Source organism: Mytilus galloprovincialis, chromosome 14, assembly GCF_965363235.1.
Source record: "Mytilus galloprovincialis chromosome 14, xbMytGall1.hap1.1, whole genome shotgun sequence".
Lineage (NCBI taxonomy): Eukaryota > Metazoa > Mollusca > Bivalvia > Mytilida > Mytilidae > Mytilus > Mytilus galloprovincialis.
The window spans coordinates 48,461,824-48,485,530 of record NC_134851.1 but is presented as its reverse complement, the minus strand read 5'-3'; the positions used below and the strand labels follow the sequence as shown (position 1 = coordinate 48,485,530).

General features: G+C 32.4%; 1 protein-coding gene across 2 annotated transcripts in view; it reads right to left on the bottom strand.

Moving 5' to 3' along the window:
* The window catches only part of LOC143059016 (microfibril-associated glycoprotein 4-like), a 55,663-nt gene that overhangs the window by 20,181 nt on the left and 11,775 nt on the right, over positions 1-23,707 (bottom strand). Inside the window, exon 5 of one of the 2 annotated variants that reach the window (XM_076232475.1) lies at positions 21,909-23,350. The exons of the other annotated variant lie outside the window; for it this stretch is intronic. Coding sequence (XP_076088590.1) covers positions 23,097-23,350 — 254 coding nt within the window. The 3' untranslated portion in view covers positions 21,909-23,096. Of the gene's footprint in view, positions 1-21,908; positions 23,351-23,707 lie in introns of those variants that run through there. 2 annotated transcript variants of the gene reach the window in all.

Genomic DNA, 23,707 nt, shown 5'->3' with positions numbered 1-23,707 from the left:
TGTTGTGCAAGAATCTATAAAAATTTTTGGGATGCTATGAATAACAAAGAAGCTAAATTCATTCAAGTATGGACATCACAATATAGCAACTAATTACATAACAAATCATTATGTAATAATTATGTCATAATGAAATTATCACAATTTGAAAGATTAATCTTTCTTCTTTATTTTAGTACCTCATTTATAAAATATAAAGAAGGATGAATTGAATTACATCAGTTTACAGTTGTCTGATTGGGAGTGAAAAAATCTTTGTATTGTGCTACATTAATAAGACAATATGTTAACTACACATGCTATATACTTCTTTTGTTATATGTCTTATGTTGTTGGGTTTCTCTCTTGTCCTACATCATGTCATATTGAACGACATGTATCGAAGAGAAAACTATCGTTAGATACTGCATTTGCTATAGATTTTCTTAATATCAATAATTATCAATTATTATCCAATAAGGTCACAATCAGATTTCGAGAATCGCTTTGTTTTTGTGGATGTGACTTGCTCAACACACGGACTAGTCATATTAAAGCCTTTAAAATGATATCTACTTCGAATTCGCTACTACATTTAGAATAATTCGAAAAAAATAATGATTTAAAGGATTAAAAAGCATATGTCCAGTTAGTGTCACACATCTTCTTGTGGAATACTACATTGAAATCTAATTTGTTTAAATGCAGCTGAGAAGTTCAAATATAGGATCATATATATCATATTTTTGTCCTAATAAGCATGGTTAATGCGAACTTAAACGATTAACTTTTCAAGACGAAACAAGAAGAAATACATCGGAATTTTAAAACCATATTTCAACAATTTAACTATTTCAATCTTCGTATACAATATAAAACACAAAAAAAAAACAACATGTCAAAAGTTCTAATAAAATCAAAATGAAAAACATCGATACTAATTTTAGTAGTAAAAAAAGAAAGCCACGAATCAAAAGATTTCAACCATCCATTCACAGACAAATTCATTCAATATGGTGTTTTCTTATTACCGATCTATCTGGGTTTAATATTAATTAGGTTTGTTGTTCATCTTTCATTTTGTTTTGGATTCTTTTTTATCCATTTCAGTTAGTCATAGCAGTCAAGGCAAATAGGAAATACCAATAATATTATGAAACTCATCATTGTATTAAAATCTAGTAACAAAGTTTAGTTGTCTTTCTTAGACGCTTCTTGTCAAATCGTGCATTGAGAGTTACCAATTTTTGTCCAAACAGAAATGGAAAAGAAGATAACTCATTGTTATAATTCAAAAAAGAAATTTGTATAGACAACAAACTTTCAATTACCAATGTTTTTTACGTGCAATGATTTTAGAATTCGTTGATTTCTTTCGAAATACAAATGCCTTGTGTCAATGTTTCAATCTTTATGTGTTTCATCTCGTCGTTTCAAACGAAAAATATGTTTACTATATATGTTTGATGAATAATCTATTGGCATTTTTGGTAAAAAATAATATATCTTTAATATGGTAGTTAATATTGTCAAAAAGTATGTAGTGCTTTCATTATTTGCACTTTTTGCAAAAATATGTTTTGAAATAAAAACTTTTTATCTTTCTTAGAAATAAACTATCAGGTGATTTTTGAAACATTTTCTTTTAAATTATTATACCTTGAGTATTATTTTTAGTGCAGTTTTTCATTTTTAAATGAAGCAATGGTACTTGTATACCTTTACATCGAAAATCCGCGTTCCAGTCAAGACATTTGTTTTAAAATATTAAAATATAACCAACACAAATAATACTTATGTACCAAGACTATTTCATGTTTCGGTCTATCGTGTAGCCAGTCTACAAACAATTATCAACACAAATAAATACCACTAGACTTTGAGAAATAAATAACCATCAACCACTAAAACAATTTGTTAAGATATTAAAGTGAAGCAAAAATACCAAAACTTCAAGCCTAATTGAAATAGAGAAAGTCCATAAAAACTGGAAAAACCAAACGAAATTATGAATACCACGTAGAAGCCGAATGCTGAAGTTAAATTTGAAATTGAAAGTAAATTAGAAATGCATTATTTCTACAACCTATTATCAATGTTTAGCAAATATTTAACATTTTTAATCACAAATGTTTTACATCAAGAAGTTAACATTAAGAAAGCGTTTTGAATTGAAAACTTTAAAACCAATGTTAAGTGAAAGAAAGGAGCCGCAACAGATGCCGTATTGAGTATTCTATTCTTCGTGCCTGTGCCAAGTAGCTTTATGCATATAGTGTTTCAGTATAAAAAGCAATATTAGTAAAAAACCATATATGTATATCATGTAACCATATGTGTACAAACCCATATTCGTCCTATTTTCATATAGCTTTACATTCATTGTTAAAATTAAGTTACATTGTGCTAAAATATAAAACTTTAATATTTTAATTTAATGAAAACAATAGTGCTTGCAAAAACGGAAAGATATCCGCATTTATACATTTCTTTCGAGAATAATTTGTTTAACTTTAAACTCAGATGTGTATACATTATTTTTTTCACAACCAAGTGATTCCAAAATATACATTTTTATTTATTTTTCCGGATTTCTAACATATTCGATTGCTAAGTAGCTTTCAATTGTCAATTTGCTATTATCTAGATTCTTATTCGACATTTTAATGAACAACTGGTTCCTGCAATTTTCAGAAAAGTGTGAAAGCCATCTTAACGCACAAAGAATCTTTAAAGTCCGTAATAGTTTAAACCTATTTATTTATAGTGGATTTGGAAACAAGTTTTGCAACTTATATTAATCCCTTTCCACTTTGCGGGTGCAAGTGCAGCCTTATAGCAAGATTAGCCTCCTCTTTTTTCAAATCTACAAGGGTGTCTTTTACATGCAAGATATATGGTTCTCTGTTAACAAGGGTCAGTCATTTATCGTCCACTTCCGACGGACTAGCATCTTTTTCTCAAGACCATACTCGCAGTTGTCAATATTGAGCTTCGTCTATGGGTATATACGTCTATGAGGTAACTGAATATTTGGTTTTGTTTTCAAAAGCGCAGTTTTTGGGAGGAGGGGATTGGCCCAATAATAAATATACAGAGGAAATGTATAAATAAAAATTTTAAAAGTTTAAAAGTAATGATTATTTATCGTTCTAACATTGTTAAGGTGATAAATGAGTGTAATGCACAATATGGAATCGCATATGTGCTACTTTTGTTTATCAGTGTACGAAACATCTTTGTATGCATGTGTCGGTCCAAAACGGATTCATGTAGAGTTTTCCGTGCGAAAGTTTTATTCTTGAAAATCAATGTGTTTCCTAATTATCAATAAAATAAATTAAATCAAATATCTACCATCAGCACCACACATCACCTATATGGACAAAAACATATATAGACAGAACACACCCAATAACAAAGTTCAGGAATTAGAGAGGCACACAAATGTATGGCAGCTTGAATTATTTTTCATCTAAAACTTCAATATTTAAAATAGCTCAGATTTAGATAGCACTAATTTATACCTTATAGTCAGTTGGAGAGCATTGAGGACCTAAAGTTCCAAAATTTTGTGCTAAATACGGCTAAGGTAATCTTTTCCTGGGATAAAAAAATCCTTAGTATTTTCGAAAAAAATATCAACATGGTGATAAGCATGATAACATCAAACTTAAACATAGAATAATGCAATGTAATATGCTGTTAAGTAGTACTCATATCCTAAAATTTATCGCTCTGTTTCCATAAATGTTTATGAACCGCTCTCAAATCAGGTATCATCCTTTTATTATAATCGAACTGGTACAGTAAGATGACTAACAACAAAGAAGTCGCTGGTCACACTGAACTACTAAACTCCTTTGAAATAAATCCTATATTGCTGATTGTACAAAATCGGAACCATTTAATACTGATCAATTGATATATAAATAAAGGCAACAGTAGTATACCGCTGTTAAAAACTCATAAATCTATTGACAAAAAACAAAATCGAGGTAACAAACTAAAACTGAGGGAAACGCTTTAATGTTAGAGGAGAACAACGACACAACACTAAAATGTAACACACACAGCAACGGACTAAGCATTAGACAAAATTCGATGAGAATAACCAATATAATATCAAAACCAAATACATGAATTTGGGATAGAAAAGTACCGTGACACGTCTTATAGTAATGTGAATTCACACTCAAAAATAGGAGAAAACAAACGATACGGAAAAACAACGTAAAAATGTTACACACGCAGACATGAACTATGATATAACAATGGCCATTTTCCTGACTTGGTACAGGACATTTTTAAACAAAAAAAATGGTTTGTTGAACCTGGTTTTGTGGCATGCCAAACCTCGCACTTTGATGGCATTGTTAAAGATAACATTAAAATGACAACATGATAAAACAGGACTACAATACAAATAAATAGCAGTACGTATTAGGCTTTGTTATATAAATACGTAGACGGAAAATTAGAATAAAATGGTATCTTAATACCAGCACTTATGTTGTCAATAATATAGTCATAACCAACAATAGTTATCCAACATTGGAAATATTTCTTTCGTTTACCGTAAACAATTATATCAGTAACATCTACCTACATTGGTTTGTAGCATGGATTTCGTCGCGCAAACATTTTTTTTTAACTCATTTTGGTGTTCCCAACAACTTCAATATCCTGCTCTTGACGATATTTACTTCGTCTAAATTTGTCAGCATACAAATATCTTAAGGGGTTTATCTGAATCCATGTTTACTTTTCACTGTGAAATACGTCTATTAGAGTCGGCCCTGTCATGCTAAACAGTTATATTGCCGTAAGCGCGGGTTAATAGATACTGTCTATGATCAGGAATTGATTTGATTAAATTCCTTTAAACAGTCGAAGATACACATGTCATACTTCTCATGTTCTGAGTACCTCACAAGTCGCTGTTTCAAGTGTTTGATGGGTTCCTGTGCAGATTTGGATTTAATCTTTGCTATCTCTTTGAGGCTATTTTTTCTAGCCTAAAGTTTATTGACATAACTCCAGATTCTTCTTCTAGTGCTTCTCTGTCAGATGTTGTAGGCATATCCATGCATAGGATAAGTGCTTTTCTCTGTACTCTGTCAAGTTGTTGCATATGTTTCACTTTTACACTGTTTTGAATCTAGATATTCTAACAAATTCGTTTGTAAATTTTTTTGTATGGATAGAACAATTTCTCTTTCTGCCATGATTTTGTGTTTTAATCCACTTTTGCCCTAAGCATTTCAATGATATCCTTCTTCTACAAATTGCCGGAAACTAAATTTGTTCAATTTGGTTTCCAAATTTCAGTCATTTTACAAAATGACTTGGTATTTTTAGTCATTTTGTATAATGCCTGTCATGGTTAGGCATTTTATAAACTGCCTGAAATTCAGTCATTTTACAAAATTCTAAATTTAGAAAATGTCTGTAACATATACATGCATTGTTTTTGGCTTTAGTGCTTACTGTCAGTATCTTCGAGTACTTTCACATCGTACTTTCTTGATACTAATTGTTATGTTTTATTTTTATTAAATGGTAACCAATGGTTTATCTGGTCTATATCCCAGCTTTGATAAGTGTTTGGTATTACTATAAATTTTCACTTTTTTCGTATCCTATAGGAAGCAGGATAAATCGCCCCATTGGCAAATTACCCCACACCAAATCGAACAACTTTTCCACAAATACGCACAACTTTTAAAAAAATCGCTTGTGAAAAGGGTAAAATCCTGTTAATTTTTCAGTAAATGAAAATTAAAAAAAATTCCACCTTCAATTTTCAATGATATTTCTACAGTGTGTTGTACTACTTTTGGGACAAATCAAATCAAAATTATAGAAAACTTCATCGACTCAAACTCAAAATATGGACAATTCTATGTTAAGGGGGTCTTGAAATCTTTAGACTGCTTCCGAAGTGCTACATGTAATTTTTATTAACCTTTTTTCAGCTGGACTAAATCACTACTTTACTTTAAAATTACTGACCCAAATTGTTTTACGGTGTAACTTCATCCCCCTACTTGCTATTTGAGGCATGAAACATGAAGAAATACATCTGGAAGTGTAATTCCACTCAAATTTCGTAAAATTTCATAAATGAGGTACGAAAAGAAAGAAGAAGGATTAATCTTTCAAATTGTGATACTTGAATGAATTTAGCTTCTTTGTTATTCATAGCATCCCAGACTATTTTATTGATTCTTGCACAACACAGTTTGACCTCCCAAACTATGTCTCAGATTTTTCCTATTGTATTTCATTCTCTCTTAAATCTTCAATGATGTTTGATACATCAATTCATAAGAGACCACTTAATTTAATTGGGTATAAAATTTGTTCTATAGATGTTTTTGGAAATCTGAGACACGGTTTTGGAGGTCAGGCTGTGTTGAAAAAGAATCTATAAAATATTTTGGATGCTATGAAGAACAAAGACTCTAAATTCATTCAAGTGTGGACATCACAATATAGCAACTAATTACATAATAAATAATTATGTAATAATTATGTCATAATGAAATTATCACAACTTGAAAGATTAATCTTTCTTCTTTCTTTTGGTACCTCATTTATAAAATATAAAGAAGGATGAAATGAATTACATCAGTTTAAAGTTGTCTGATTGGGAGTGAAAAAGTCTTCGTATTGTGCTACCTTAAAAGAATACGTTTAACCAAAGGATCATTTATATCAATTAGTTCACCAGAATACCATCAAAATTTACAGGCTTTATTCACAACTTCAACATAAACAATTATGATTCGATATCCCGTTTTTTGTTAAACTTTCAAAATAAATATTTAATTTTGTATCATTCTACGGTTACGACTAAAGGGACTATTTTTTGTTCATGGTACGAACCATTATTTAGTCGTAGATTTTAGTATAGGGTTTCCCATTTGAAACTGAAATGAAACTGAAAAAGGACAATTATAGCTGTTTTGCATTGACAGTAACAAAAAGGTCCAGATTTGCAGTTCAACGTTTTTTTTTAATTAGTCAGATTAGGCTTTGGTATATATTTATCTAACAAATTATATAGTTTTAATATTTTTCTGTTCATTTACTATGATTTTGACACCCGTAATACTTATGGTTTTGAAAAAAGTACATGTCTATTAATCTAAGCCACCTTCTGTTAGTAATAACGTATCCCTTTATTGATTTTGTTTACTTTCGGATGATTTTTAACATGTTGGATGGAAGATTGAATAAAAAAGAGTATTTATGCATTTTGCTATTTTTTTTGTAACAAAGGTATTTAAATTGTTATCATATTAATTTAATTTTCGTATGGGAAATAGTTTTTTAACCTTTGATGTATATTTCTAAATAAAACACGACACACTTTAATCTTTTGACAATTGAATTAATATTTCAATACACTGTATAGTTACTTCTCCACCAATAACAACTGAAATAGTCTAAATACAGTGCTTAAAAGTGGCGTTAAAACACCAAAAATCAAATAAAATCCGAAATCAGGAATCTTATAAGTGTTAGTATTTCTTATATTGTCATGATTTTGATCTTTCTACTGAGGTAGTGGGTGTTGATTATATATCTATCGAACTGATTGCAATGTGATCTATCTTCTATAATGTGTGACGAACTTCATTTTGTGATTTTTCTTTTTATGAATTATTTGTTTATTATTCATAAATTGATATTTATAAAATGCAGCTGGCTATCTTATATTCATTGGCTATAAAGGTATGTATGAATTACACCCTGAGTGACATCCCACGCATTAATTTATGAGGCAGGTAAATCACGTGACAGGTAGCACATGGTTTGTTATACATGTAAAGAGGTTTGGCAGAGCATATTTTGAAGTGAACAGACGTTTAGTCTGCTGCAGTTTAATTATAATTGGTGATATCTCAAAATTGTCAATTCAGGACATGTAGTTTCACAGGACAATATATTGAATTTGTTTAGGAGTTTGTCCATGCAGCATTATGCTCAGTTTTGGAGCTGTAGCATTTAAATGGTCAGATAACGTACGTCCTATTCATTGACACAGATCTTACCAATACCATTTGTGAGGTTTTGATTAACGGACCATACAACGGCCAGTATAAATGTAATAGTTATGTTCTTCTCATATATGTTATGATGGTATGATACTAAACCCCTAACGGGAAGGATTGTGCCTGATGTTCATATGATGAAATCATAATCTTTCAGTCAGTTTAATTGAAGTCTGGAGCTGGCATGTCAGTTAACTGCTAGTAGTCTGTTGTCATTTATGTATTATTGTCATTTTGTTTATTTTCTTTGGTTACATCTTCTGACATCAGACTCGGATTTCTCTTGAACTGAATTTTAATGTGCGTATTGTTATGCGTTTACTTTACTACATTGGTTAGAGGTATAGGGGAGGGTTGAGATCTCACAAACATGTTTAACCCCGCCGCATTTTGCGCCTGTCCCAAGTCAGGAGCCTCTGGCCTTTGTTAGTCTTGTATTATTTTAATTTTAGTTTCTTGTGTACAATTTGGAAATTGGTATGGCGTTCATTGTCACTGGACTGGTATATATTTGTTTGGGGGCCAGCTGAGGGACGCCTCCGGGTGCGGGAATTTCTCGCTGCATTGAAGACCTGTTGGTGACCCTCTGCTGTTGTTTTTTATTTGGTCGGGTTGTTGTCTCTTTGACACATTCCCCATTTCCATTCTCAATTTTATGTAGCAGAAAGTTGGTGTTAGATATACCGGAAGTTGGTATTTGATTTATCGAAAGTGGAATATCAGTACAAAGCTGTGCAATTAGTTAGTGCATTATTTAATGAAGAAAATGTAGTGAGCAATACATCTTATTGATGTTACAAGTGTGTTACGGCCAGAAATCGCCTTTAAATTGTAGCCAACAAAAGACACAATCTATACTAAAATTTAACAATATTTATTATACAAAAGTTTACAAGAAGTATTTTACAAATATTACTGATAACTTAACTGTCAAAATATGAGTCCACTCTTTTATCTTTATCTGTATCCGGAAATCTTTCGGAATCCAATCTGAATATTATGTTCACTACTAAGGTCACAATCCAGTATGATGTTGTTTGTAGAATAAAAGTGTCAATCCAAATGCCGTGAATACTAATGTCTATCAATGTCTAAGTCCAAGTTTAATTATGAGAGTTTAACTTTAGTGTCTGTATATATAGTTTTGTCATGGAAAATTCTAGAACACTCTATAATGGAACATTGTGGAAAATCCTGGAAAGTTACAACGGAAGTTTCTGGAATAACGTAGACGTTTAAATTACGCATCTTTTATAAGGATCATTCTAGAAAGTTCCAATCATTCTGTGATTGTTCCACTGATTCCTAAACTGCACAGTTATAAGATTATTTGGTAAACAACTATCAGGCCATACAACACAAATTAGGCCAACATAAATAAACATAAAATACAATATCATAACACCTCCCCCCTTAAAAGAAGTTTTAGTGTAACAAAAACTTATCATGAATAATATGAACAAAAATACATAATATATACAAAGTGATTTAATAAGCTCTAGATAAAGCATCAGCTATTACATTATCTTTACCCTTAATATGTTTTACAATTACATCATATTCCTGTAAGAATAAACTCCACCTAGTCAACCTCTGATTCTTGTTTCTCATTTTATGCATGAAGGTGAGAGGATTATGATCAGTATAAACAAGAATAGGATATACAGTGGGATTCAAATATACATCAAAAATGTTGAAGTGCTGACAACATTGCAAAACACTCTTTTTCAATAGTTGAATAATTTTTCTGATGTTTATCTAATTTCTTAGAAAAATATGATATAGGTTTTTCAACATTATCATCTGCCTCTTGATATAAAACAGCTCCTATTCCTACATCGCTTGCATCAACGGCAAGTTTAAATTGTTTTTCAAAGTCTGGAGTAATCAGAACTGGACTATTAATTAAAAGTGATTTGCTATTTTCAAAAGCTTCTTGACAATTTCCACTCCAGATAAATTTAGAATCTTTCCGTAAAAGATGAGTCAATGGTTGAACAACAGTAGCAAAATTTGAACAAAATTTTCTGTAAAATCCAATCATGCCTAAATATCTCATAAGTTGTTTTCTATTTGTAGGAGGTGGGAATTTGGAAATAGCTTCCACTTTAGCCATAATAGGTTTTACTTGACCTTGGCCAACTGTATGCCCTAAATAATCAACAGTGGCCTGACAAAATTCACTTTTACCAAGATTAACAGTCAAATTTGATTTTGACAATCTATCAAAAGTATCATATAAATGTGTTAAATGCTGTTCCCAGCTATCACTACATACAATAAGATCATCAATATAAGCATAACAACAGTCTAAATCTTTTATAACATTATTGATCATTCTTTGAAATGTAGCTGGAGCACTTTTCATGCCAAATGGCATTACAGTATATTGAAGTAAGCCATCTGGTGTAACAAAAGCTGATATTTCACGAGCTCTCTGTGTCAATGGAACTTGCCAATAACCTTTCAATAAATCAAATTTGCTCACAAATTTTGCTTGACCAATATTGTCAATACAATCGTCTATCCTTGGAATCGGATAGGAATCAGATTTTGAGACTGAATTTACTTTTCTGAAATCAGTCACGAAACGAAAAGTTTTATCTGGTTTTGGCACAAGGAGACAAGGAGAGCTCGATTCACTGTTACTCGGCTCTATAATATCATTGTCAAGCATATATTTAATTTCTTTTCTCATAACTTCAAGTTTGAGTGGATTGAGCCTGTAAGGATGTTGCTTAATTGGAGAAGCATCTCCTACATCAACATCATGACAAACAGCAGTGGTTTTGTTTGGCACATCTGGAAAAAGATTTTTAAAAGAAAATACCAAAGTTTTTATTTCTTCTCTACGATCAAAAGACAGATGTGCAAGTTTTGAATCTAAATTTGACAAAATTTCTGAATTTTTCAATCTAACTGTCTCTTCCATAGTTTTACAACTAAAAGTTGGTTCAATTACATCTGGTTTGTCATGATTGTTCTCAAATTTAACCATGCCTAAAGTGGCAACTGGTTTACTATCACATAGTACATTAGTACGCTCAAAATATGGTTTTAACATATTAATATGACACACTCTATTTTGTTTGCGCCGACCTGGAGTTTTTACAATATAATTCAAATCATTAATTTTACTCTCTATTGTATAAGGACCACAATATTTAGCCTGTAAAGGATGTCCAGGGACAGGCAGAAATACAAGTACCTTATCACCAGGCTCAAAAACTCTGTCCCGGGCATCTTTATCATACCATATTTTCATCTTGTTCTGTACATTTTTTAAGTTTTTCTGAGCAATTTGACAAGCAGTATACAATTTTTCTTTAAATCTAGATACATAGTCTAAAAGATTCAAGTCAGTATGTTCAGTAAGCCACTTTTCCTTAATCAATTTTAACGGTCCCCTTACAGTATGGCCAAATACCAACTCAAAGGGACTAAATCCAAGGGATTCTTGAACAGCCTCTCGGACTGCAAAAAGTAGAAAGTGAACTCCATCATCCCAGTCTCTGTCAAATTGAAGACAAAAAGTTCTAATCATGTTCTTCAATGTTTGATGAAAACGTTCTAAGGCACCTTGAAATTCTGGATGGTACGCACTTGATCTATACTGAGCAATCCCTAACTGGTACACGACTTGCTGAAATAAACCTGACATGAAATTTGATCATTGGTCGGACTGTATAGACTTAGGAAGTCCTACTAATGTGAAAAATTTAATAAGTGCTTTGACAATAGTAGGTGTCTTGATATTTCTGAGCGGAATAGCTTCAGGAAAGCGGGTAGATGTACACATGATTGTCAATAAATATGCATTTCCAGTCTTGGTCTTTGGTAAAGGTCCAACACAGTCAATTAGAACTCTGCTGAAAGGTTCGTCAAAGGCTGGAATAGGCAGAAGTGGTGCTGGTGGTATTTTCTGGTTAGGTTTACCAACAACCTGGCATGTATGACATGATTTGCAGTATTCTGCAACATCATTTCTAAGTTTAGGCCAGTAAAAATGCTGCAAGATCTTAAGGCAAGTCTTCCTTATACCTAAGTGTCCAGCCAAGGGGGTGTCATGGGCAAGACCAATAATTTCTTGTCTATAAACTTTAGGCACCACCACTTGGTACACCACTCTCCATTCTTCCTCTGGGGATAGCATCAGGAGGCCTCCACTTCCTCATTAAAATGCCGTCCTGATGGTAATAGCATTCGGCCACTTTGTCTGCTTCCTCCTGTGGTTGAGCTCTCTGGCTGAGCTGAAGAACCTCAGGGTCTTTATGTTGTTCTTCAGATAAATTCTTTCGGTCTAATGAATGGCTGTTTACATCTGGCCATGGCATAATAACATTTTTGTTAACACTAGGTGGTTTTATAATTGCCTTTTCTGAGTTACCAGGACCTTCAATGTCAGCTATGAAAGTGTCAGAAAGGTCCATGTAATCAAACTTGTCTGTTTGCAAATTCTCATCTTGTTGTTTTCTAGCCATCGCCCTAGTAACAACACAAGCTGGATATAATTCAGCATCATCTTCAGGTGATTTAACATCCACCACCGGTTCACTGGTAACAATTGGTTCAGCAACCACTTTGTTCCTAGCTAGATCATTTCCTAGCAATAAGGTAACACCCTCAACAGGGAGATTAGGACGAACACCTACAACAACTGGTCCAGTTATTAAATCTGACTTCAGATAAATACGATGGAGAGGAACATCTATACAACCCAACTCTACACCTTGTAACAAAACGGAGGCACCAACAGAAGTCTTCTCGGACAAAGGCAACACACCTTCTAACAATAAAGACTGAGAAGCTCCAGTGTCCCGTAAAATTTTAATAGGCTGAAGAGTGGTATCATCAACAATAGCAACAAACCCATCAGACATAAAGGGTTTATATTCCTCCATATAATCACAAAAACTGGACTTAAAAGCCTGACTCGCAGGACATTCCAATGTACTGGTAATATAAGGTGTCGTACAAGCACTGGTCTTCGGCTTATTATCTCGTTCATTCTTCTTCTGGAGTCTAAAACAATCAGCCATCAGGTGACTAATCTTCTTACAATAAGCACAAGTCAGTGACTTCTTCTCAAAAGTATCAAATTTTGGACTAGACATATTATAACTGGACTGACTCTTATTCTGTGGAACAGGCTTACTATCAGTACGTTCAGTGCTTTGATTTTTGTAATTTCCACTGGAAGTATTAACATTTTGACTCTTGAAACTTCTTTTATGTGAAAGAGTATAATTATCTGAAATTACAGCTGCATCATGTATTGACTCAACAGTTTTGTCGTCTAAATGTGTTTTTAATTCTGAATGAACACATTGTTTAAACTCTTCTAATAACATCAATTGTCTTAGTTGATCAAAATTTTTTTTGTTTTCTTTGAAGTAAGTCATTTATCAAATAGATCTTCTTTTTCCCGAGCAAATTCCACATAGGTTTGCGAATCAAACTTTTTATAAGATCTAAATTTCTGTCTATATGCTTCTGGTACTAGCTCATAGGCTTTCAAAATTTCCTGTTTCACAGTGTCATAATCAGAACTTTTTTCTGATGGAAGTGCGGAGTATATTTCAGCTGCCTTACCCTCAAAAACACTTTGCAGCATCGTAGTCCAATACGGCATTGGCCATTTCAAATTATTAGCAATTTTCTCAAACTGTGGAAAATATTTATCAACTGTTTTTTCACAAAATTTCGGAACCAAACGTATATTTTTTGCTGCATCAAAATAATCTGATTTCGACTGGACTTTAGTGTTGCTTTCTTCTTTGACCATTTCAATTTTCAGTTTTTCCATCTCTAGCCTTTCTCTCATTTCATGTTCTTTTAATTTAAATTCATCTTCTTTTTCTTTTTTCTCCATTTCTAACCTTTCCTTCATTTCCAGTTCTGCCTGTTTTAATTTAAATTCATCTTCTTTTCTTTTCTCCATCTCCTTCAAATTCATTTCCAGTTCTTTTAGTTTGAGTTCATGTTCTAATTCAAGCTGTTTTAATTTAAAGGCGTCAATATTTTCGACCTTAAGTTCAAGAGCCTCTTCACCTAAAATTTCTGCGTCAACTAATTTGTCTATAACCAAATTTTTTATAATTTGTTTTCTCATAGATACTTTAAAAACTAATTTCAGTTCTTTAGCAAGCAACACTAATTCCTCTTTCTTTAAATTATCAAAACTCTCCAGATCTGGCGTTTTCAAAAATTTACCAGCATCAAATGCCATTTTGTAGAATTTTGTTGGCTAGTTATAATACAAATACTAAACAAATTTTGAATAAAATATTTTTTTAAGATCCCAGGACGAGCCCCCAATTTCTGTTACGGCCAGAAATCGCCTTTAAATTGTAGCCAACAAAAGACACAAATCAATACTAAAATTTAACAATATTTATTATACAAAAGTTTACAAGAAGTATTTAAAAATATTACTGATAACTTAACTGTCAAAATATGAGTCCACTCTTTTATCTTTATCTGTATCCGGAAATCTTTCGGAATCCAATCTGAATATTATGTTCACTACTAAGGTCACAATCCAGTATGATGTTGTTTGTAGAATAAAAGTGTCAATCCAAATGCCGTGAATACTAATGTCTATCAATGTCTAAGTCCAAGTTTAATTATGAGAGTTTAACTTTAGTGTCTGTATATATAGTGTTGTCATGGAAAATTCTAGAACACTCTATAATGGAACATTGTGGAAAATCCTGGAAAGTTACAACGGAAGTTTCTGGAATAACGTAGACGTTTAAATTACGCATCTTTTATAAGGATCATTCTAGAAAGTTCCAATCATTCTGTGATTGTTCCAGTGATTTCTAAACTGCACAGTTATAAGATTATTTGGTAAACAACTATCAGGCCATACAACACAAATTAGGCCAACATAAATAAACATAATAATTACAATATCATAACAAGTGTTATATAAGTCAATATCAAATAGTGAAAAGTTTAATTAAATGAAAGTTTAGATTAGTTCAATCTGAAAGTGTTTGATGTTCAAAGCAACATCCTATATCTTGACCTCAAACAGTGTATAGTAGTAGCTGTGGTGAATTTTGCTGCTTTTCTACAATTTATACCAACATGCATATTAGTTGTGTTTATTTTGTTTATTTGTATTTATTTGCATTTTGTAATTATGTTTAGTTTTGTTTGACTTAAATCAGTTTTAGTAAAATATGTTTGTTACTTGTATTTCTGTGAATGTTGGCCATCTGACAATCCGGTTATCCTACTTCTTTATAGAATGTCATCTCTTTTTAATAATAATAAAAAAAAAGGATAGTATATTGATGTGTTTTCGTCGACGTCTATATGTCTCTACGTTTTTTGGAAAATGACGCTTTCAGCGTCTTGTTCCAATACTGCTGACCTGAACTTCCATTACATTTCTCTGCCTTCCTCGCTTGGTTTCGTATATTTTCTTCCCCATTACATTTCTCCGCCTACCGCGCTTGGTTTCGTATTTACTATTTTACATACAAACTGGAATCTGCATGTATTATCATGTGTAGTAATCAACCGGGAACCAGTTTACATACCTCCGGTCCTTCTTATTACCAAAAAGATCGAAGTGTACCAACCAATGTAGTTAAGATACTCATAAATCTATTTTTATAACTTTATTGATTATGTGAAGTAAAACTAAAACATTGTTAAAACATTAAAGATATATAATTAATCGGGGAATACTTGATAGTCTTTTCGTTTTACAAACAACTGCCTCTTTTATAAGAAAATATAATATGTCCGTGTTGGTCCACTTTCTACTGGTTATAAGACAGATCGAAGTACCGGAAATCCATCTTTGTTTACAAAGTTACACCTGCAGAGTCTGTAACAGACTGTATCTGTATGACATGTGAATAAATTGTCGATATAGATGCTGGCTTTAATACAACGGTTTGAGAGAGCGCCGCCGATTTATTGGCGGGGCGGGAGAACAGATTTGAAGTTCTCTACGTTTGATGCGTGCACACCAGTGTCGTCATAGCTGATTCGGTGCGATCACTGTCTTACAAAGGATGAGTTTGCATAATGTACGGTGTTTTACTTAGTGGAATGTCAATAAACTCACAGTAAGAGTTATTCTTTACTTGCTTTTCCATTGTTTTCCACAATAATTGTTGCTTGGTATTCTTTGAATTTCTCTGCAGTTATGGTTCTCTTTGGATGTGCTTTTTTGAGGAATTCGTCTGGTTCAATCAGCCCCTCAAATACTTTTTACATAAATACTAACTTTGGCTTCAACTCCTTGTTCGTCCTTGTCTGGAGATCTTGTTGAAGTTCCAGTTTGGCAAGCATTTTGAAGACTTATCCATCCTCTCTTGACTTGTAATCTCTGTTGATAAATTTTGCCGCTTGACATGTTTTATTTTGTTACCGGGTAGGGGTCCCATACTATGGTTCCATATTAGATAATGAGATCAATTCCTAAAGGTCTAGTTCATTATCCAATCTGACACAAATTTCAATAACTGGAATGCCACCCAAGTTGAATATATCGTGACCCACTATAACAGCATAATTACTTGGAATTGTGTTTAATACCATGATGGTTCAAAAGCATAAACTTAAATGGAGACAGAAATTTGACATGAAAGATTTTGGATTAGTGTAAATTAAAAATTAGCTTACTATGATATATGGTTAAAGAATGAATATCAAATTGAGCAGAGTTGTTATAAAATATCAATATGGCAGAGAAGTGGTTTCAAGTTTCATATAAAGGGACCTGACTGACATGAAATAAAAAATCAAAGGAATATCCCTATTTGTCTAATCTTCAAGGTGAAATAAAACAAGTATAACAATATTATGCTATTGTATAAATCTACAGAAATAGAATTTGCTTCAAGTAACAAGAAATAACTATGTCACTATAGTAACTTATTTAATGAGTATGTGGGTAATTAGTCCTATATAAACATACTATCAATGTGTCACACTTCGCATTCAAAATTAAAAAAAATAATGAAAATATCAGTATAAAAACGTTAAAAATTGAATAAGAATGCGAAGTCATATGTTATAGGACTAGTGGGGTATAAGAGCTTGATACAACAGGCTCTTCATTTGGTTTGAAAGGATACTAGTCCACTTGTATTTTTGTCCGTCTGATGAGTTAAGCCTTTTTCAACTGATTTTTATAGTTCGCTCTTATGTTGTACTGTTATACCACTGTCACAGGTTAGGGGGAGGGTTGGGATCCCGCTAACATGTTTAACCACACCACATTATTTATGTATGTGCCTGTCCCAAGTCAGGAGCCTGTTATTCAGTGGTTGTCGTTTGTTTATGTGTTACGTATTTGTTTTTTGTTCATTTTTTTTACATGAATAAGGCTGTTAGTTTTCTCGTTTGAATTGTTTTACATTGTCTCATCGGGGCCTTTTATAACTGACTAAGTGGTATGGGCTTTGCTCATTGTTGAAGGCCGTATGGTGACCTACAGTTGTTAATGTCTGTGGTATTTTGGTCTTTTGTGGATAGTTGTCTCATTATAGCAATCATACCACATCTTCTTTTTTATAGTAGTCTGTATTCTTGATTTAGAAAAATGTAATTGCAAGAAAAAAATTACACATTACTTAGAGTACTTAAGATCATTCAGGTAGTCTTTATTTAGTATGTACAATATAACAGCCAGTAGCCATTGGATATTGTAGATCATTTAAATAGTCTTGCCCTTTTTATTAGTACAAAAGAACAGCTAGTAATCATTGGATATTGTAGATCATTCCAGTATTCTTGATCACCTATTTATTTGTACCAAAAAAAAACAGCCAGTAGTCATTGGATACTGTAGATCATTCAGGTAGTCTTGACCTATTTATTTGTACAAAAAAAAAACCCAGCCAGTAGTCATTGGATACTGTAGATCATTCAGGTAGTCTTTACTCTTGATCTGTTCATTTGTATTAAAAAAAAAACAGTCAGTTGTCATCTTCACTTCACACGCGCATATACGAATATCAATTATATGCTTACGAGACATGTTGCAATGTTAAACTTATTACGGTATGTGAAAATCAAGACTTGCATAAAAAATATCCCAATATTAGAGGCAGTGGCGTCATTTTTCCTCAGAGCTTTCAGTTCTTTGATTAAAATATCGCAATTCTTGTCATAAAAAATGATTCTACGATATTGTAGTTAACGTCTTTGTATTGGTTGATTTCTGCCTCTAATATCATTGTTGATGGTCAATGTCATTAGTTACAACGATGTAACGACAGTTGTTGTCGATGGGATATTTCAAATATTCATTTAAAACATATCAATAGTAACTTCAATGAGAATAGAAATACTAGTACTCATATAATGTGTTTGAAGCATCATCCCCGTCTGGGGGTGATTTGATGTTCGCAACAACTTTTTTATTGGCTTCGATAAGTGAATCTTATTACAGTCATGTTCTCAACCGTCAAATTCCAAAGTCATAGTGGAAGATCTTTAATTGCAGTACTGATATTTCTTGTAATGACAAGCTCGTTTAAATTACCATCATGATATGATAAACAGGGATTTATCCGGATGGTGAAAAAGTTGCGTATAAAATGTATTTATGATGGTTTAATTGAGCGATCACATTATGTATGTGCCTGTCATAAGTTAGGTCTTTAATTCAGCGGTTTTCGTTCGTTGCTGTGTATTTTTCAATTTTTTTCGTGGAAAGACCTTTTGCTTTTGTTCTGAATATTATTATTTTTTTCTTCCGCCTATTTTTTTTTTTTGTCATGCGCAGTATTGTTGAACCACAATATGTCGCTTAGATATTTGGTATATGATATTGCACAGTTAATACGATTGTGAAACTGACACCGCTTAACCGAACATATTTCTTTGTAAGATTGATTCTTGTGTCCACTACTCCTTCGCTAAAGAAACCAATACAATTTTAATTGATTTTACAAAATTGCTAGTTATATCTTCAGGTTTAGAATGATCAGTTTTCTGAAACATTATCAAGGTGCTTAATTTCTTGATTGACAACACATTTGTTACGTTTGGAGGACGTGTTTTGCTACGGACTGTTGGAGTTCCAATTGGAACCAATTGTATCCTTCTTCTTGCTGACTTGCTTCTTTATTATCACGAGGCTGACTTCATACGGGAACTTCTTAGGAAGAAAGATAAGAAGATAACAACATTCTTTAACTTTACGTTACTCTATATAGATGATGTTCTCTCGCTAAATAATATAAAATTTTGGGACTATGTTGAAAGAATCTTTCCCATCGAACTAGAGATAAAGTATACTACAGATACAGTTAAGTCTCCTTCATATCTTGACTTACATCTAGAAATTGACAATAAGGGTCGGTTGAAAACAAAACTTTACGACAAAAGAGATGATTTTCAGCTTCCCTATTGTGAACTTTCCATTTCTATGTAGCAACATTCTAGCAGCGCCTTAATACGGAGTATATATCTTCCAATTGATACAATATTCCCGGGCTTGTATTTCCTATCATGATTTCCTTGATAGAGGATTGCTGCTCGCAATGAAGCTATTTAACCAAAACTTCAAAATGGGGAAGTTGAAATCATTCTTTCTAAAATTTTACGGACGACGTCACGAGTTGGTTGACCGTTATGGAATATCCGTTTCACAGATGATATCGAAGATGTTTCTTATGTCGTATCTACAATACCCTTCCCTTTTCAAGATTGTGACCTACCGAATTATACTTTTTACCGGATTTGTAATAACACAAGCAACACGACGGGTGCCACACTTGTAGCAGGATCTGCTTTCCCTTCCGGAGCACATGAGATCACACCAGGTTTTTAATGGGGTTCGTGTTGCTAAATCTTTGGTTTTCTATGTTTTGTCTTCTGTACTACTGTTTGTCTGTTTATCTTTTTATTTTTAGTCATGGCGTTTTCAATTTATTTTCAATCTTTGAGTTTTACTGTCCCTTTGGTATCTTTCGTCCCATTTTAAGACTTCTGTTCAAAACCCGTATAAGATATCGACAACATATTTTCACTTAATTGTGAGTTGCGACATTAAGTAACGCATACATTTTGGTTGAAAGAGTACGTTTACATTTTCTACATTTAAAAATGCTTGTACCAAGTAAGGAATATTACAGTTGTTGTCCATTCGTTAAATGTGTTTTATCATTTGGTTTTGCTATTTATTTAGGGACTTTCCGTTTTGAATTTTCCTCGTAGTTCAGTATTTTTTCTACTTTTTACTTAAAATGGGAGTTTTCCCGTCTTATTTCTAAACTTTCGCGTATGGTGATATAACTCATTAACATTATATAATAAAGACCAAAGGTCTTTTGATTTGACGTCCTTGGTTTTTTGCCCTGAAATTGAGGTCAAGGTCGTAGGTAAAGCTAGCGTTCTAGATTTTGACATCTACCTTCACTTAAAACGAATTTATGATAAAGCCATGGGACTTTAACGTTTTAGGTTTGCAAGCCATAAAACCATGAAAAAGACAACCGAAAATGATCTGGTGTAAACCGGAATCAGTGTCAGGTAAACTATCATAAAATACCAAAAGTCACATTTTTCAAACCGGAAGTAACAAATTTTATCCTTTTTTTTTAGCAGAAGTGTAAATTTACAGAAACTATATAATTTTGGAATCAGCATACAATAAGCTATCATTCAGCACATATGAAATAACATTTTAAAGCAGATTTTAATATTTTCATTAAAATAAATATTGTTTTAAGGTGGAAAGACCTTCAATTGTTCTCTGAACAATTGGTTTTTTAATCCAATCTGTTTTACTTTTATTGTTTCAATTGTTTCGCATTTTTTTCATGTCTGGGCCATTTAAGGGCATACGATACAGTTTTGAACCTGTATTTACAAGTTGATGAAAATTTGCATATAGGATATTTTTTACCTGATTAAATCAAATATGTCATAAAAAATCTACCTTCATGTGCTACTTTTTGAGTAAAATGAGGTCGAAATTTTGTATATTTGCTCAAAATTCAGATTTGTGTCCGTATTTTCTTTTTCGAAAGATCGACGTAACTTTTTTGCTTTAAAAGATAAACACGAATTGTTTTTTGTTAAATAATCGGTAATTTCTGTATTTTATAAGTATCATTGAAAATTATGTAATTTTTATTCCGAAATAACTCTTTATTTACCAAATGTTCATCAATAGAGGAAAAAACGTCATTTTTTGCTGCATGTTTATCAAAATTAAAAAAATTGCGCTATTTACAGTTTTATAAAATTTGGGTCACATAATCTCCTTGCAAAATTAAACAAATTGCTGTTTTAAAAAATAGGGGTCCATGCACTCGTTTTCATTTTAAATCAGTTTGAATGATAAAAATCAGTCGAAAAATGCATCTTTTCCCGATATGTCATAGCTTGGCGTCGCGAAAATAACATTTTACGTTAGCAACGTCATTACCTTCCCTGTAACTGTATCGTATGCCCTTAAACCTGTCTTCGCTGAATGAGTTTTGCTCATTGTTGAAGGCCGTACGATGACTGAGAATTGTTGAAATGAACGTTATGTTGTCTCTATTCGATGGTTATCTCCTTGCCAATCATACTGCATCTCCTTTTTTATATGATAGGAAATTCTGTTAAAGTGAAATACTTGCCATCTATAATCAGTTGATCATATGGCACATATTAAGGTATATTTAAGTAAGTTATATATAAAAATGTATAGACATCTATAAATGAAATTTCAAATTAACGAAACGTCATAGTTCACAATAATCAATATAATAAATAAACTTTACCAAATAATAACATCTATTTCAAGGAAAATAATGATAACAAAAGTTGGGGTATGTCTGGGTTTGGTCTCTTTTGTTTTTTTTTTTTTTGTTTTTTTTTTGTTTTTTTTTGGGGGGGGGGGGGGGGGGTGGAGTGTAAATGTCCAATTAATCTACCCTATTCACATAAAAAAAGAAGCACATCAAGATACATTGTTTTATTACATATATGGATTGTCTACGAGAAAAATAGCTTGTATACAATTTTACGTCAAAAAATCCCGTTGGATTAAAACTGTATCGTATGACATTAAAAGCGTAAATATTCTGATATACTATTTTCCTGCCATACGAGACAACCATCCACCAGAAACCAAAGACTATGGATGTTTGTAGCAATAGATTACCGTACGTCGACGTTAACAAAAAACTTATACTGTAAAATAAGCTAACAAAAAAAAAAATACAAGCAACGAGAAAACCAATGACATGTTCTATTCTAAAATAATAAACGAAAAAAATGAGATGGCAGATAGCAAAAAAACCCAATAACAATCGATTAATAGGCTATTTAAGAATCTGTATGGCGTACGTATGCTTGGAAGCGATAAACAACTCTATTCTAACTCGAGTCTACAGTTTTGTAACAGAGAGAATCATAATTATAAAATGCACATATAAATAAGAAAGAGGTTGACTCACGAGGTCAGCGCAAAACCCAGAACTCCGCTCACAAAAAGAAAAAACGACATAAAGTACCTATCAAATAGAACTTGAAGTTATCGAAAGTCAAATAAGCCAATTACAAGTAATACGACGATTATGTTTTCTCCAGAGAAAAATATCACACAGTACACATGCAAGTGATTTAGTGTTAATACGTCATAAACAGTTTAGTCATGTTTTCAAACGAAAACTAACATTAGTAAAATATAATCTTTTCATGTAAACTGTTTGATTGGTTGTCAGTCATGTGTGTAATTCAGTTAGCAGTAGTTTACCAATTTTCAGATCACGTCAATCGGACACAGAGAGACGAATCAAGGTAACAAAACAATCACAGAGAGAATCTCAGGAACTGTAAAAGGAGCCATACCGGGTGCGTCGTCAGGGTAAGTGTCTCTCGTTATACATGATTTACCCGTCATGTAAATCCATACTCAGTCAAAATGTCAAAATCTGGTACTAGAATATAGATAAAATCGATGAAATTACAGATCAGACAACAATACTGGTATATATAGATCTAAAACCACAGAGAGTTGAGACAACTATATATTGTATCGATCAATCTATCCGTGATGTTGATCGTTAATAACTGTTTATGTCAAGGTTTTGGTTTGATCATCATCATTGTCTTTTTGAGTCCAGTCTTTCCTCTCCACAACTTCCAATGAACTGCCCGGTTAGAATCCTTTTCTGAGTATAGACCATTAATATTGGCTAAAGAACACGAATGATACCACCAGGCTCCTCCTTTAATGATCGCACAATTTTTTTCACCTAAATCGTTGTCCCTGTCACGAGTACTAAAACTGGTACCAGTCAATGATGTTCCTCCCGTACTCACCATACTATTTCCTGTAAAGCATGTTAAATATGACATTATATTATTATGTAAAAGATTGATCATAAGTCACTGAAACGGGAAGATTTGGACAAGATCAATAGTAAACAAGTGGACAGAAACACGTTGAGCTCCCAGAAGTGTAGTTCTTGAACTAAAAATAAAGTTTTACTTAAAAGTTTGCACAGTTACTAATTGTTCAGTATAACAACTTTATGAGGTTTTAGAAATATTTGACAACGTAAGATAATCGTTTTATTACTTTAAAACTAATTAAGTAATCTCGTACATGTACAATTTCTAAGGTAATGTATGGGGATTTGACTTGTAAGCAATAAAGAGTAAACCTATACTCTTCTCAATTCAATTAA